The sequence below is a fragment of the Hyalella azteca genome, unplaced genomic scaffold (genome assembly GCF_000764305.2).
Source record: "Hyalella azteca isolate HAZT.00-mixed unplaced genomic scaffold, Hazt_2.0.2 contig2483, whole genome shotgun sequence".
Lineage (NCBI taxonomy): Eukaryota > Metazoa > Arthropoda > Malacostraca > Amphipoda > Hyalellidae > Hyalella > Hyalella azteca.
Window position 1 is genome coordinate 501,164 of NW_025932756.1, and position 16,524 is coordinate 517,687.

Consider the following 16,524-nt stretch of genomic DNA (forward strand, 5'->3'; position numbering starts at 1 on the left):
TGGCTGAACAACCTTAACTATTATGTTTTTAATACTACATATGTTACTTTATCTTTGCTTTATTTTGTTTCGGTGTCTTATCATCTCTTTTAATTAGTCTAAGTCGCTAATCGTAATTTGATGTCCGTAATTTGATGTCCGTCCTCAAAGTGTAATTTGATGTTTGAGGTTCAAAACACCGGAACAAAGGAAACTCTATAGGGCGACGCGGATTTATTCGGGTTAACTAGGCTGCGGTAAACCCGAGTTATTTGAATTAACTCGGCTACAGTTAAGTTATTCAGGGGAGTTAACTTGCTACTCAGTAATTATCAACCCTGACATTGTAATCTAATATATCTCTGGCAGACTGTGGAATATTATATGAGTAATTTCATACATTCGTATACGATAACTAATTTTAAATAATTTCCATACAAAGAAAAGACGCGTTGCCTACGAAAGGGATAAGTTCGCCCTGGCGACGATGACGAGTTTGTCGCTAAGTTCTTTGCTCATTAGAGAGAGCGAATTCGAGCGAGGCGTTTCATCAAGATTATTGACTCGTCGCAACTTTCTTTGGGAAGCCATGAGGTGCCTTTAGAGTGGATAATCAATGCCCGCTGTACTGAACGTCCCACAGAATGACTGCGTGAGAGGAAAATCAATGTTGCTCCCATTTAGAGATTTCGTTCTGCTCGGACAAAAGGGTATAATGGATTCTTATTTTGCTGAACATCCTAGAGAAATTGAAGAATTTGGGTCAATTCAATTCACTTCAAGTACGTACCAATTGGGGAGTACATGATTTGAGATTAGATTACTACCGTGTTTAATATCGCTCAGGTACGAGAGCGTTGTCGCATATATTCTTTAATTGAAAAGCTCATTGTTCGGAGGATCCGTTGTCTTTGTTTACCTTTAACAACGGCTTGAATGCTGCACATGCCATTAAATTACCCACTTCCAACTCTGTCATCTTAATAGGAATATATTAACGCAGCAATTGGTAGTTCACAGTTACAGTTCTCGCACAGTGATTTATATGGAATGAGTTGTGGTACTCATTGAATTGGGCCGTTATCAGCTTGTCTCTTGCTTGTTTTTGGTCAGGGTCTGAACCCAATTCAACTCGAAGCGAAATCTCAAACTGAGCTAAAATACTGAATACTTTTAACTGGTAATGGAAAACTCTTCATTTAGATTCTTGTTACCAGCTCTGTATTGGACTTAAATTTTATTTAAACAAACTGCAGCTCTTTTGCTCAAAGAGTATTGTCAATAAGTAGGATAAAGATCAGGTAATTGATAAATCAGGCGCAGTATTCCCGCAACCTCGTCATGATGAAAGAAAGTTTGAATATCTCGACAATGCATGCACGTAGTTTAGTATATGTATCCAATATTGCTGCTGAATGAGGTCATGTGTAGGGAACTCCTGCAAATTAGCCATGAGCTGCATATATTACTTCAATGGAGTAAATCGATATATCTTTTGAAAGGCTTTATCTATTATCACCATTGATTATCTAAAAAACGCTGCATGAATGGAAGAAGCACGAAAAAACAGTAACTTCTTTTCCACAATTGTGAAGCCGTACATAGCTTTTTTAACACTCATTAAAATTAAACTATAAAAATCATATAAAATTCCGACCTAATTAAATATTCTTTCTCATCAGACTCCCAAGCGCCTTCTTATTTCATATGTTCCAGTCTCTCCCACTCACTTTAGGAGGCAAATCTGCAGCTTTCACTAGATCTCATATCGGCGCAATTAGAGAACATTTTTGTTCGTCTGTATTGGCGAAGTGACATCAAAAGCGTCTTATGTGAATGTTTCAAGCCTGATTTGTAGAAAGATGTCAGTTTGATAGCCAGTGAACGAAAGAGGGAAGTTTGTTAGCCGTCTCTACGACCCTTCTCAGAAATATGATTTAGTTTTGTAAAATTCTTCTGCAAGTGACAAGAAATCTTTTGGATGTTTCAGGAAAGTATTAATAAATATCGTGAATAAAAACGCTTAGAATTTTACAAAGTTTGAAAAAAGTTTGTTTGAAATATTGTACATGTATTCCATATCCATGTTTTAATGAAAACATATTAATTCAGAATTTATTTGAATGTCGCCTAAAGCGCCTCCCAACATTTTCGTTATGTTATAAAAGATGTCGGTGATGAAATATGCTTTAAAACGTAACAAGTAAATAGATTCGATATATAATACAGTATGAGTGGTTGTCGCTTGTTGCGCTTGCCAAGTAGGTAAATGCAGTTGCACTCATCATTCCATCATTCCATCACACCAAAGACCTCTCTGCATGTATGTGCATCACTCACCATACCACCAAAGACCTCTCTGCATGTATGTGCATCACTCACCATACCACCAAAGACCTCTCTGTATGTATGTGCATCACTCACCATACCACCAAAGACCTCTCTGCATGTATGTGCATCACTCACCATACCACCAAAGACCTCTCTGCATGTATGTGCATCACTCACCATACCACCAAAGACCTCTCTGCATGTATGTGCATCACTCACCATACCACCAAAGACCTCTCTGTATGTATGTGCATCACTCACCATACCACCAAAGACCTCTCTGTATGTATGTGCATCACTCACCATACCACCAAAGACCTCTCTGTATCTGCATCACTTACCATACCACCAAAGACCTCTCTGTATCTGCATCACTCACCATACCACCAAAGACCTCTCTGTATCTGCATCACTCACCGTACAGCTGAAGCGTGTTATCCGTGTCGCCGAGCGAGTTCTTGGAGCCACAGACGTAGATGCCGAAGTCTTGCTTGTTGAGCTGGTGGATGGTAAGCAGCATGTTGGTTGTGTAGCCCTTGGTGATCTCGCGCGTGATTTGCCTGCTGGAATTGATGAGGAGGTTGTCGCCGAAGCGCCAGTAGTGAACCGCCTTAGGGAACGCCGTCACCCTGCACTCCAGAGTGATGCTCGTGCCCAGGGGCGCCCCCACCAGCTGGTTGGGGACGGTGATCAGCGGCTCAACTGCAGGACGGGAATGTCCATGTTTTATAATAGAAATCATTTCTAAGCTATGTTGTTATATTGAAAAGCTATGCTAGGTTATGTTGCTATATTGAAAAGCTATGCAAGCTATGTCGCTATATTTAATAGCTATGCTAAGCTTTGTTGTTATATTTTTTAAAATTGAATAGTGGATTAGAAGTCGTCAGATTCAGTGCCCAAAGAAAGCCTAGTAAAATTCATTTTCACGAACTTTACAGCATTAGAACAATACATCAGCATAATTATCTGCCTTTCATTCAAACTTTCGCGCTGATGGACTTGAGAATCGTTAAAGTTCGTTGGTCTTGCTGGCGTTCAAGTAATAAAGTTCAGACATCGTAGTTGCGTTTACATCATATTCAACATAGAAAACTAATGATCAAATCATGCACAGAAACGCTCACAGGATTGGGGAAATATAAATAACGTATCCGTTGAATAATGAGCTGGATCATAATGAACGTTAAGGCCAGGTACTATTGCGCTGAACAATTCTGTTCAAGTGCAATAAGATCTTTGGGAGTACTTTTTCTATGATCGTGTGGAAATCAACATGAAAATATTTAAAACAAACATATTTTTAGTTATCAGATATTCAAGTTTTTAATTAACACCGTACATAATAATGGTTCAATAAAAATTGTACGCCAATATTTATTCATCCCGAGCAGATATTAAAATGCTGGTTGTTAAGCCCGTAGATTGCACGCACAATCTCCGCTCATCTACTACTCGTAGAAAGAAAACGATTTAATGGTAGTCTAACTGAAGAATTTCGACGGTAAATCTGTATTGAATTGCAATATTTTTCATCTCTCGGGGTGAAGGAAACTATTTTTTTAGGTGCACAAAGAAACACTTGGAATGTAATTACAACACTTTTCTGTTCTCCAAAGGTGAAATTGTATTGCATTTTGCCAATGTGAAAAAAAAACAATCGAATAACAACGGATGTAGGTGCACTAACACCAATACTGAAATTTTAAAAAATTGAGGGGATGATTAGTGAACTAATGAATATTTATTTATAGTAAGGATAAAAACCGAATTAAAGGGATTTCGCTGGAAGTGCATTTGCCTTCACGGCAAATCCTTTAAAGCAATACGCAAATCCTTCACGGCAAATCCTTTTCACAGCAATAATCCTTTAAACTTAGAAAAACCAAATGAATTATTTCGTGAATTAGCAAATTAGAGAAAATGACTGAAAAAATGAGCTCTGATAATAATATAAATATCATGCGATGTAATATTTTTTAAACATTCACTCAACAACACCAATGGTCGTCGCAGATTATGCAAGGAAGAAGCTATGCAAAAAAAATTTAAACTGGTGAAAATGATGAATCATTGACGCCTGACTGCAGTAGAATCAAGAGAATATCGTAAGATGATTCATAAAAAAATGATTAATCTATTTAGTATGTGTCCCAAAAAGCATCGAACTTTGTAACATCCCAAATTGCAAATTAAACGCTGTTTCAACGAAATCAACACTCGACAAACGTGGTATCAACGAAATCAACATTGAGTAAACTTAACTTCGACAAAGTCAACTCTCAATCTACGTTTGTTTAACGTCATAGAAATGTATCACTAAGTGTTCACAATGGACGTCGAGTACGATGCGGCGGCTGATGGAGGGCGGGACCTTGTTGCTGGCGATGCACAGATACGCGCCCATGTCGTTCCGAGAAGCCTTAGCGATCACCAGCGTCGCCTCTCCAACTCCTGGCGATTCCTCTGCAGGAATTAAGAATACACCCACAGTTATAATGACATTGCTAGTCGAATATGATACAGAAATCTGCACACAATTCGATTTCAGGAACGCTGGAACTGAAAGCAACACCCACCAGCAGAGTATCCGATGCAAGTGACGAGACCAGATCTCGGATTACAAAAAAAACCGTAACATTGACCGTAATAGCCAAATCATATTTAGGATGGGTGACAAAGCTGTCACCTACTTAATTGTGAGTTCGGTTACCTAAAAAACGCTGGATTATACCTGTAGGTGTTTCCCCACCCACAACCTCCAAGGCGTCGCAGCGTTAGAATGCAGCACCCACCTGCCGAGTCGTGTCTGGAGCGGGTGATAGGCTTGCGGTCCTCCCTGGACCAGGCGACGCTGGGCTCAGGCTCGCCTTTGGCGGCGCACGCCAGCGTCACCTCGGCGCCCTCCTTCACCGACACGTGCGAGGGCGAGCTGCGTGCATCCACGAACTGCGGGGGCACTGCGTGCCAGACGTACTTTCGTAAGAATAACTCTAACAACAGCGGCGGCACTGCGTGCCAGACGTACTTTCGTAAGAATAACTCTAACAACAGCGGCGACGTACTTTCGTAAGAAAAACTCTAACAACAGCGGCGGCACTGCTTGCCAGACGTACTTTCGTAAGAATAACTTCAACAACAGCGGCGGTACAGCATGCCAGACGTACTTTCGTAGGAATAACTCTAACAACAGCGGCGGCACTGCATGCCAGACGTACGGTCGTAATAATGACTTGAAACAACTGCGGGGGCACTGCATGCCAGACGTACGGTCGTAATAATGACTTGAAACAACTGCGGGGGCACTGCGTGCCAGACGTACGGTGGTATATATGACTCAAGACCACTGCGTGCCTGACTTACGGTAGTAGGTATGACTCAAATCAACTGCGGAGAAAATCATAGCACAAAATGAAATGAAATTGAATAACAAATCACAAGATGGTGAAATGCGAACAGCGAGTGTAAATTATTTTGAGGAATATCCCTTGATGGCTCGAGAATAGTGGAAGATTAAATTTCATATACGAAATAATTTACATACTATTGCTCGCAATAGCCTAATAAAACAATATTCAGTCAGGAACGTCGAAATAGAGTGGCTATTAAGAATGATTCACATGAGATCCTGGAAAGCAAAGTGCAGAGATAAAAGAGCAGTAGTTTTAATTGAAAGTTATTCAATGTCAAATGTATATTTAATGCGTAATAAAATTTTTTTACAATAGTTACAGAATAAGACTGTGTATTGAGAATATGTTAGAACTACGATGTATATTGCATGAACCCACTTAACATCTGGCTAAGCCCACTTGGTAGACCATGACCTCACCTGCCACCTGCAAAAACCACCTTGGTTGGTCAACTGCTCATTTACCACCTGCAGGAAGCCCATTTGCTTGACCATCTACTCACCTACCACCTGCAGAAAGCCCACTTGGTTGATCATCTACTCACCTACCACCTGCAGGAAGCCCACTTGCTTGAATATCTACTCACCTACCACCTGCAGGAAGCCCACTTGCTTGATCATCTACTAACCTACCACCTGCAGGAAGCCCACTTCCAACTAGTAGATGACACCTACCACCTGCAGGAAGCCCACTTGGTTGATCATCTACTCACCTACCACCTGCAGGAAGCCCACTTGGTTGATCATGGGCTCCATGTTGACCTGACAGACATAGTATCCCGTGTCGTCTGGTTGTACGGAGCGGATGTGCAGAGTCCAGGTACGTTCGTCCGTCCGCCGGACGAAAAATCGCGGAATGAGCGTCACGGTGCTGTTGTCGATCGTCAGCAGGATCTGTCGGTCAATATGTGTCCAGGCTACCTGTAGATGCAAGCGTGGAAACGTATCAGTTATCGATTCAAATTTCATAGGCAGATGAATTTTGAACTTTTTGATCGAATGAAGCCATTCGTCCACTTCTGAAAATTATTCGTCAGTGACAACCATATCCCAAGTCGCATCTTCTTCGCCCTCAATAAATAATATCAAAACACATTGTAAGTGCTGGACGGCGTGTAAAAATTTCGCCAGGCAATTATTATTTGCATTTTAAGATTCATTTTTATCTGAATTTTATTTGTCGTTGAAGCTTGAGACTTAGCAGATGTAAAAAGCTGATTTGGACGTAGAGAGATTTTTGCGTTATGTTACGCCAGATCGGATGCATTATGTTACGCCAGATCGGAGGTATGTATATGCGCAATCCTAGTTAAAACGTGCAATAGTAGAGAAAGGATGGTGGCCCAGCATTTAATTTCAATAGTATGTACAACTACTTTTACAGTTTTCATAAGTCACAATTTTCGATGCAACTGCCAAATTCTTCACTTCCTTTGACAACACCCCAACACCAGCCACACCGCTCATCCTGACCTCCCCGCACCCCAACCCCTAACGCCACCACACAGCTCATCCTGATCCCCTCCACCCCAACCCCTAACGCCACCACACCGCTCATCCTGATCCCCCCACACCCCAGCCCCTAACACCACCACACCGCTCATCCTGGTGCCCCCCCCACACCCCAACCCCATCACTCCCCACACCGGTGGGAGCTGCAAGGCTCAGCGCAGTGAGGCGCATGTGGTGCTAATGGAGGCTGGATTAAAGCAAACCCTTCATGCAGGTTCACTGCTCGCGCATCGTATCTCAAAATATTGTCTTCTCGGCATTCACAGGATATACCATGCCAGTACCACATCATTAGACGCTAATTAATTCTAAGCAATAAATACAACAGCTGGACGAGCCAAATCGTGATCTTAAGTACAGTTGAGCGCTCGGCATAGCTACAATTTCCGAGTTTCCCGAGAGTTGGTTGCTGTGCAGTGAGAAAAAAGTTAACTTCTGACTTTACGATTAAACGATTAGATGTTTGCTGTTCATTTCAGATTGTTTTAGCTTTGGAATGTCACATTCGCTCATGCAGTTGCAACTATAGGTAGAATAAATAAAAATGTTTGATTAGAACCGAATAGCATCACATAACAACATGCATCGAAGAAGTCAAATCTTCATGTAACTTTAGAATTTGAGTTTTGGAATGAACAGTAAGAAGGAACTTCATCGAATTAGAAATTATGCATGAACTCATGATTTAATATGCCGCGCGTATGTAAAATAAATGGTTGAATAATTTCAATGTCCCTCATTTAAGCCATAATAAGTCTTGCTGAGAATGACTCTTCTCCCGGGAACACTTAGTTTACAATTTGTCTTATCATCTTGCGTTCATAACGTGATAGAGGTGCGTCAAAGTAGGCGAATAATTTGGAGGAAATACAGTGCATAATCATGGGCATTCATTTTCTTGGAATTAAAGTAATTAACGGGAACTACAGGGATTGAAGGCACCTAAAAACGCTACGGATAATTAAACGTGCACTTATGGAATCTTAAAATTTACAGCAAACAAATCACTTAAGAATATTGTTTTATGCTATGAACAAATACTATGAATTCCAGGATAAATAATTCAGCAGGTAGCATTTATATATGTTGAACGAATGCACATTATCATATTCTGTCAGAGACTCAAACATGCAAAAATTTACATTTTTTATGGCTACAAGTTTTTTACAAGTTATTTATGGCTACTTATTGACGTGTGAGATATTTAAAAATATTTCGCTTTAAAAAACTTCTGGTGGGAATTTTGTAATCAGGAGTCAGTTAATTCGATTGACACTAGAAGCGTATTAACTGAACTTAATTCGAAAATAATACAGATGAAATGCGTTCTCCGAAATGAGTAAATACTTTTTTTTAAACATATCTAAAGTGTGACAATTTTACTTCTTCTTACTAAACTCACACTTTTTGCTTCATAACAGAAGTTTATTTCACTAACATCATAATATCAGGAGCAAGTTTTCTATTGCTCTAGCGCCTACATTTTCCATAGATAAAATGTCCGAGAGATTTTGTACTGCACGCTGCGTAGCTTTCACGCTTTTCTAATGAAGCTAAGCAGAGTTAGAGAGCTGAAGCTTAATGGAGGCTGTAATGAAGCTGCAGCGTTGCCATTACGTCTGCTTTGACGGGTCGCAACTGCTGCTAAATACGAGCTGATGCAAACGCTGCAGACGTACGGGGGGCGGGGGTTTAACAAAACGAAGTTTCAAAACCGGAACATGAGTCGAACGCGGACGGTCGACGAGCATTTAGCCACGTGAGGCCGTACTATCAAAACTCACCTAAGTAAAAGTAGCTTATGGTCTATGTACAGGTAGCAGCCTAAGTAAAAGTAGTGGTCTATGTACACTAGCAGCCTAAATAAAAGTAGTGGTCTATGTACACGTAACAGCCTAAGTAAAAGTAGCTGGTGGTCTATGTGCACGTAGCAGTCTAAGTAAAAATAGTGGTCTATGTACGCGTAGCAGACTAGGTAAAAGTAGCTAGTGGTATATATGTACACGTAGCAGCCTAAGTAAAAGTATTGGTCTATGTACACGTAACAGCCTAAGTAAAAGTAGCTGGTGGTCTATGTGCACGTAGCAGTCTAAGTAAAAATAGTGGTCTATGTACGCGTAGCAGACTAGGTAAAAGTAGCTAGTGGTATATATGTACACGTAGCAGCCTAAGTAAAAGAAGTGGTCTATGTACGCGTGGCAGCCTAAGTATGCGTAGCGGCCTCGGCAAACGTAGCAGTCTAAGTACACGTAGCGGCCTATGCACACGTAGCGGCCTAAGTACACGTAGCAGTCTAAGTATACCTAGCGGCCTAAATACACGTAGCGGCCTAAATATACGTAGCGGCCTGAGTACACATAGCGGCCTAAGTACGCGTAGAAGTTTACGTACACGTAGCGGCTTAAGTACACGTAGCAGTCTAAGTATACGTAGCGGCCTAAGCCCACAGCGGCCTAAGTACGCGTAGAAGTTTAAGTACACGTAGCGACCTAAAAACACGTAGCGGACTAAGTACACGTAGCAGTTGAAGTACGTACGTAGTGGCCTAAGTACACGTGGCAGTCTAAGTATACGTAGCGGTCTAAGCACACGTAACGGCCTAAATATGCGTAGCGGCCTGAGTACACGTAACGGCCTAAATACACAGCTTCCGATTTCCCGATAAGATATTTGATAGTTTGGTCTCAGATGTAGTCACCGAACAAAAACATGAGTGGACGACAATAAAGTATTTGTTGTAAAGATGTTAACTGAAGCTGGAATTAAAGTGACACACAAACATCACACAACTCACATTATTCACACAACTCATCGAAACTTTTCAGTGATCACATATCCATTTCATCACAGACAGCACACTTTATTATACACCACTCAACAACACACGTCGCATTAACACACATCTCATTCCAAACGCCTTTCGAAACACTATGCATCATCACACAATATGTAGGTACTGCTCAATACATCCAGCACCTTCACAGAGCACAACATATTACAAATATTCCACATCATTACACACTACCTACACATTTTAAATCACACGTTAAACACCACTCATCAACATCTACACATTTTAAATCAAAAGATTAATCAGCTCTCCCCACCAAACACCACCCATAGACATGTAAAGTATCACATCTTATGCAATACTCATCACCATAGTTGACCTCACATCATACAAATAATACGCATCACCAAAATATCCTGCAAAACGCCACGCAAATCATCACAAATCACCGCACATCACCTCATGTCGTACAATACGCCAAGCAAATATTCACAAATCATAACTTCATATCACACAACCACGCAAATCATCACAAATCACCACACATCACCTCATATCACACAATATGCCACGCAAATCATCACAAATCACCACACATCACCTCATATCACACAATATGCCACGCAAATCATCACAAATCACCACACATCACCTCATATCACACAATATGCCACGCAAATCATCACAAATCACCACACATCACCTCATATCACACAATATGCCACGCAAATCATCACAAATCACCACACATCACCTCATATCACACAATATGCCACGCAAATCATCACAAATCACCACACATCACCTCATGTCACACAATATGCCACGCAAATCATCACAAATCACCACACATCACCTCATGTCACACAATATGCCACGCAAATCATCACAAATCACCACACATCACCTCATGTCGTACAATACGCCACGCAAATCATCACAAATCACCACACATCACCTCATGTCGTACAATACGCCACGCAAATCATCACAAATCACCACACATCACACATCTCCCTCCAAGCCTCCCAGGACGCAGGCCCTCGCCCCTGCTGTGTCTTGCGATGAATGCGCAATGGCGTCGCTTTGCGGCACGCAAATTTCTCGTGCAAATACTGGTAATGTATGACAACCGCGTGGTTCATAGTTTCATGCATCGATAGAAAGTTCATTTGGTACTGTAAACTCAGACTTTCAGACGTCCATTTCAAGAATTATATTCTATTGGTTATTCTCCAAACGGGGTTTTAGTTTTTCGATTGAGATACATGACGAATCTGAAGTGTCCTTTGGTCAATTCGATATATATTAACTACATATTTTCATTGTAAATTAATCCATTCTGTCAATTCATTGTAAATTAATCCAATTAATCCACTCTGTTGTGAAGAGACACTAGCTTAATAAGACACCTATAGTCCAATGAAAAGTTCTCTTAGGCTCGCTGGGCCTACCGAGAAATAAATCCACTCTGTTGTGAAGAGACTCTTGCTTAGTAAGACACCTATAGTCCAATGAAAAGTTCTCTTAGGCTCGCTGGGCCTACCGAGAAATAATGCGAAGAGGCAGGAATGCCGCTGGCGTTACCAGGCCGTCATCTGAGGCACTGGAGGGCCGCTTCGTGGCACGCAAGAGGCTCTTGAACGAGAGCTTCTTCGTCGACTTCTGCTTATATCGATCCCGGTAAAACTTGAAGCACTTCAACACTTGACGCAAATATTTTACATCGTGAAAGAAAAATCGAATTAGTTAGAGCTTGAGTAGATTGAAAGTAATGTTATTTTGGATACTACTATATAATGATAGACAATTTTATCTTGTTCCAAATGGCAATATTTTCAACTAACGAGAAGTAAAGAGCGGATTCAATTTTGAATTCTGTAAAAATGCTGCTGGAAAAACTGAGTAACTGATTTTTTTCAGAATAGAGGAAATTCACATTGCGCTATTTCGAAAATATATAGAAGACAGTATTTAGAAAATAAAAATAAATTCATTTATAATTTAACTTTCGTTTATCCGACAGTCAATTGATTTAAACTTGATAAACTCGATTGAAACACCGAAATTGAACAAATTTATACGGACAAATATAACACAAATGAGTGAAAATTGTCTGCCAAAATTTTAAAAAAAGATTTAACAGTTATTAGGTTGAATACAATGCAATACACTCTGGCAATTTCATTAGTAGTGCAATATGCTTCAATGTATTTTAAATATGATCGAGTTTTAAATACTGATCTCATATTATCTCGGGCACTTTACCCTGAAATAATATCGCTCAAAAAATTCCTATGCTTCAGGGAACTTTCATTTAGAACGCAATAATGATAATGAAATAGCGGCTCAAAAGAACTGAGGCTCTTTGACGGGCGAGCCTTGAGACTCTTGAGGTGTTGGCTGGAGCCGATCACAAGGAGCCAATTAGCCATCGGCCCATTACGGTTTGTTTGATATCACTGTTGTCCCAATTATTAGCCAGCCTCCCAGCTGCCTCACATCAATTACGCGCCACGTCAACACTCCCATAAATTTGCCATAACCACTCCAAGACTAACGTACCTAACAGGCTCCGATGCATCGACATGTGGCGGCTATAAACCATTGGAAAATATTTCATTTTGCTGGTAAGCGTCATCCATAAGCCATATTAAATGTGTATTCCTCAGCTATGAGCCATCAAAGAGCCATATTAAAATATTTCTCTTTGCTAGTACGCGGCATCAATAAGCCATATTAAAATATTTCCCTTTACTTGTATGCAGTGTCAATAAGCCATATTAATATATTTCCTTTCGCTTGTAAATGCAATGTCAATACACAACGACAAAATATTCTCCTTTACATGTATGAGATATCAATAAGCATATCAAAACATTTTCCAATGCCAAATCATCGACATATATTAGTCATCAAAATTCATTAAGTAAAATAGAGATTATAGCCTCGGAGAAAAGTCGTTGTTTTCTCACAAGGCAATTAGCATTATTATGAAAATTCTTGCATAAGTTTCCTTTGCACGAGCGAGGGATTTTATTTTTAAAACCGACCATGAAGTATATTTAGTTTTTCGTGAAAATTTGAATAATACAAAAGTTTTCACTCATAAGTAATACATTTATAATCATTAATAAAAATTCAATGAAGATTTTAAAAAATGAATCATTAATTATAACTCAAAGTTTATAGCGTTTATTTAATTCAAACTGAGAAGTTAGAAAAAAATCACCTTGTAGTTGCCGATGTTGTCGACGACGCACGGAAGCTCAACATCTCTGCCAGCCGTCACGTTGATGTTAGGGATCGTCTCGAGGAACTTGGGATGTTGCACCGACGTTCTCGAGCCTGTATCATAAGTTATTAGTTTATTTGGCTGCTTCAAGGATAATTTTCCTATTTTCTGGAGATTTTAATATAACATAGAGATTCATGATTTAAATTATCTTTCATACTGAATTATTTTCTTTCAGTACAAAAATTTGTTGATGCGGCTAAATTATTTTATTTCTATTACACCTACACTCGCTTCCACATGTATTTATTAAATGTAAATTATTAAATGTTAAATACAACATTACATAAATAATTACGCATTACTGAAGCTATGCAAGCATTTTTTCGAAAAAAAATATCTACGCAGTACGCCAAGTTCAGAAAAGTTAGTCTCTAGACTGTATTCAATTTATGAGGCTCATGAAGCATGTGGTGAGCTACACCATTAAAATTTCTTTTTTTTTTTTGCGGATCAAGATACTTGTATTGAATTGTATTTGCCTAGGGAAAGTTGAATAGCATTGAAATAACAACTCGTCGAAATTCATTCCCGAAACTCAAATTTTATAGTATGCTAATTTATTTTTTAAAAGCTCTTCGATAAGATTTGAAGCAAGGAATCAAAGTTATTTCTGTCACTCGAGACTATTCCCTGTACTTCTCTAGCCCGTAAAGAAAAAGAACCTTAAACCTTCGCTCTGTTAACTTGAGGCAGCCTTTTATTTTGAAACCAGAAATGCAGTTAGGACCGCCGGAGCTACGAAACAAATTTAGTTGCAAGTTTAGTACTTTTAGTGGCGTTACTTAAAACAAGCGCTTGCCTGAATGCCCAATGTCTTCTAAGAGGTAGTGCGCGCTGACACCAGGGAATAATGTTCCATTTATTTGAAATTTCTTCCTTTTGGTTCCAGTTGATTCTTATTGATGAATGTTGAGTGCTGGACCAGTATCATATCAAAACATTATTTAAACTAATTCTTATAGTAGCATTGTGCTTAACATTAAAATGTACGACTGTAGTGAATAAATCAAGTCATCATAAAATGATTCTTTTGTGAATTAGGTTCCTATTACAAGACGAACACTTGTTTTCCATTTTGCGATAATCGTTTTCATATTTCAAGTTCATGTGTAAGTACTTCTCAAAAAACAAAGACAAATATTGTTTCATCAAAACTCCAGCTCGGTCGTTCGAATGTCGGTCTTCCGAAGCAAGAAGAAATGAAGACGCCAAAGTGGCATAAGTGTCAATTTCGTCCAATGAAGGAACGCGCCTAGCGTCTCTTCAGGCGTCTGCTGTCACAAAAACTGACACGAGTTCACGTCACTCTACGACGAGCCAAAACGTCTCGTTGCGTGTAGAAAAAGAGGTCATTAAGTGGAGGTGTGACAGCCTGCAGAAACTCATTATCCGTCGCAGGAAGGGAACTGAATTATATTGTATCGTACATTGCTCTCTCATCCTTCTTACGAGATATTCTTACGCGGGACTAGCTCCCGCCGCGAGCGGCTTAGGCGACTTTGAGAGGCTATAGTAGATTGACTGTGTACGACATCCTTTTAGGCTTTGCTCATCGCGTCCGTGGGGGTCATAATTTGTGAGGAAAATACAGCAAACTTCTGATATTTCTCTCTGAAAGTTAGTAATCCATCTTCTACCGTGCAAAATTGTTTTCATGCATTGCTATACGGAGCGCGTCACGCAGTATTTTCGACAAACATTTCTTTTCTGTGCCAATAATGTACGACATGTGAAGAAATACATTCAGATTGAGTGAAAATTTCAAGTAGTTGAATGTTTTCCAGATGCATAATTTCTATGTGTATGCCACGTTTTGACAATGGACCTTTCATTTCATTAAAAAATATGCTTCTTTTCCAAAGATTCAAATAAAAGCTCATTTGCATTTCTTCGTGCAATATAACGTGATATCTTTTTCATTGTTCCAAATAATCAACTTAAAATGCGGATTAAATAATTCAAAATCAGTATTTATTCAAAAACTTTTATTTTATTCCAAAATTTGTCTAAAATTAAGGCCGACGCATTTCTTCACTATATGAAGCAAAGCGTACGATGTAATTCAGCGAGTTACGCAACGACTTTTCCAGGACGCAAGCGCGACCAGCAGCGGCAGATCCCGGCGTCGTGTTTGTCAGATAACAACGAGCGAGTTTGTTTAGAGTGCGCGCAAGCACCTGAAAGAAATGCTTGTTTTGTCGGGTGTAGCTGCAGCAAATTATGACGGATATTACATCACTGAGCTGGCAGCCAGAAAACTTCTTGGTAAGTTACCCGTCTGCCGCGGACGTTCCAAGCCTCGCTCGAATAAGTTGGAGATACGCATGAGCGGCGCGAACATTTTTACAGTAGCTGTTACATTGAGCAATGAAGTTAATATCATCTGCTTAATCATTAAATTTTGAACTGATTAATAAAGAACCCCGTAAGATTATCTTTAGGAACTTGATGAAACATGGAATCAATGTCGTAGGAATTTGTTATATCCTGACATTGGCTTTTAAATCTGACACGAACAGATTACAAAGTCGCTTGATGCTCGTGAATTTTTACAAAACTGAAGCTTTATCCTTACAAACCTAGAAGGGTGCCATCAAATGAACACTTGAGTCTACAAAACAGATGCCAATTTATCCCTAATGTTTTCGACTGCATGCATTTTCGTCCTTGAGCACAAGATTATGTGACAGCTGTGAATGCATCTGCACATAAATTAAGAGACGGCTGTGCATCTGCACATAAATTATGTGACAGCTGTGCATATGAGCATAAATTTACTGAACCGATAACATTTCAGTGCAGCGCAGATGTACAAGTTTTATAACACAGCTGTACAAATTTTATACAGATGTTCAAAACATCCCTCTGTCGCCCATACCTAGTCTACAGTAGAGTGAGGCAAAAACTACACGTCCCGAACACCGACGAAACTGGCCAGCTAAGCACGACCGAAACTTCTTGTGTCACGTTGTGGTGTTCAAAACTCGTTGATGTCCAACTAAAAAGCAGTCACAAAAGTACAGAAGATTTTTAACAGGAGCCTTGGTTTTCAAAGGTAATACGAACTTTCTTGACCAGTGTGATTGCGTGACTTTATTAACTAAATTTACTTTTAATGGCTGCGTTAGGAACAAAAAAAGGACGAAAAATTCAATAAATATATAATTGCATTTTACACTGTCGATCTGCCACTGTCGTAAA

The 16,524-nt window shown here is 39.7% G+C and overlaps 1 protein-coding gene across 1 annotated transcript in view; it reads right to left on the reverse strand.

The window, feature by feature from the left end:
* LOC108671257 (protein amalgam-like) overlaps window positions 1-16,524 on the reverse strand; it is a 36,827-nt gene that overhangs the window by 3,717 nt on the left and 16,586 nt on the right. Inside the window, exons 2-6 of the mRNA XM_047885597.1 lie at window positions 13,258-13,373; window positions 6,436-6,643; window positions 5,106-5,270; window positions 4,642-4,776; window positions 2,728-3,012 (exon numbers count right to left, since the gene is read on the reverse strand). Of these exons, the coding sequence (XP_047741553.1) occupies window positions 2,728-3,012; window positions 4,642-4,776; window positions 5,106-5,270; window positions 6,436-6,643; window positions 13,258-13,373 (909 nt within the window). The remainder of the gene's footprint in view (window positions 1-2,727; window positions 3,013-4,641; window positions 4,777-5,105; window positions 5,271-6,435; window positions 6,644-13,257; window positions 13,374-16,524) is intronic.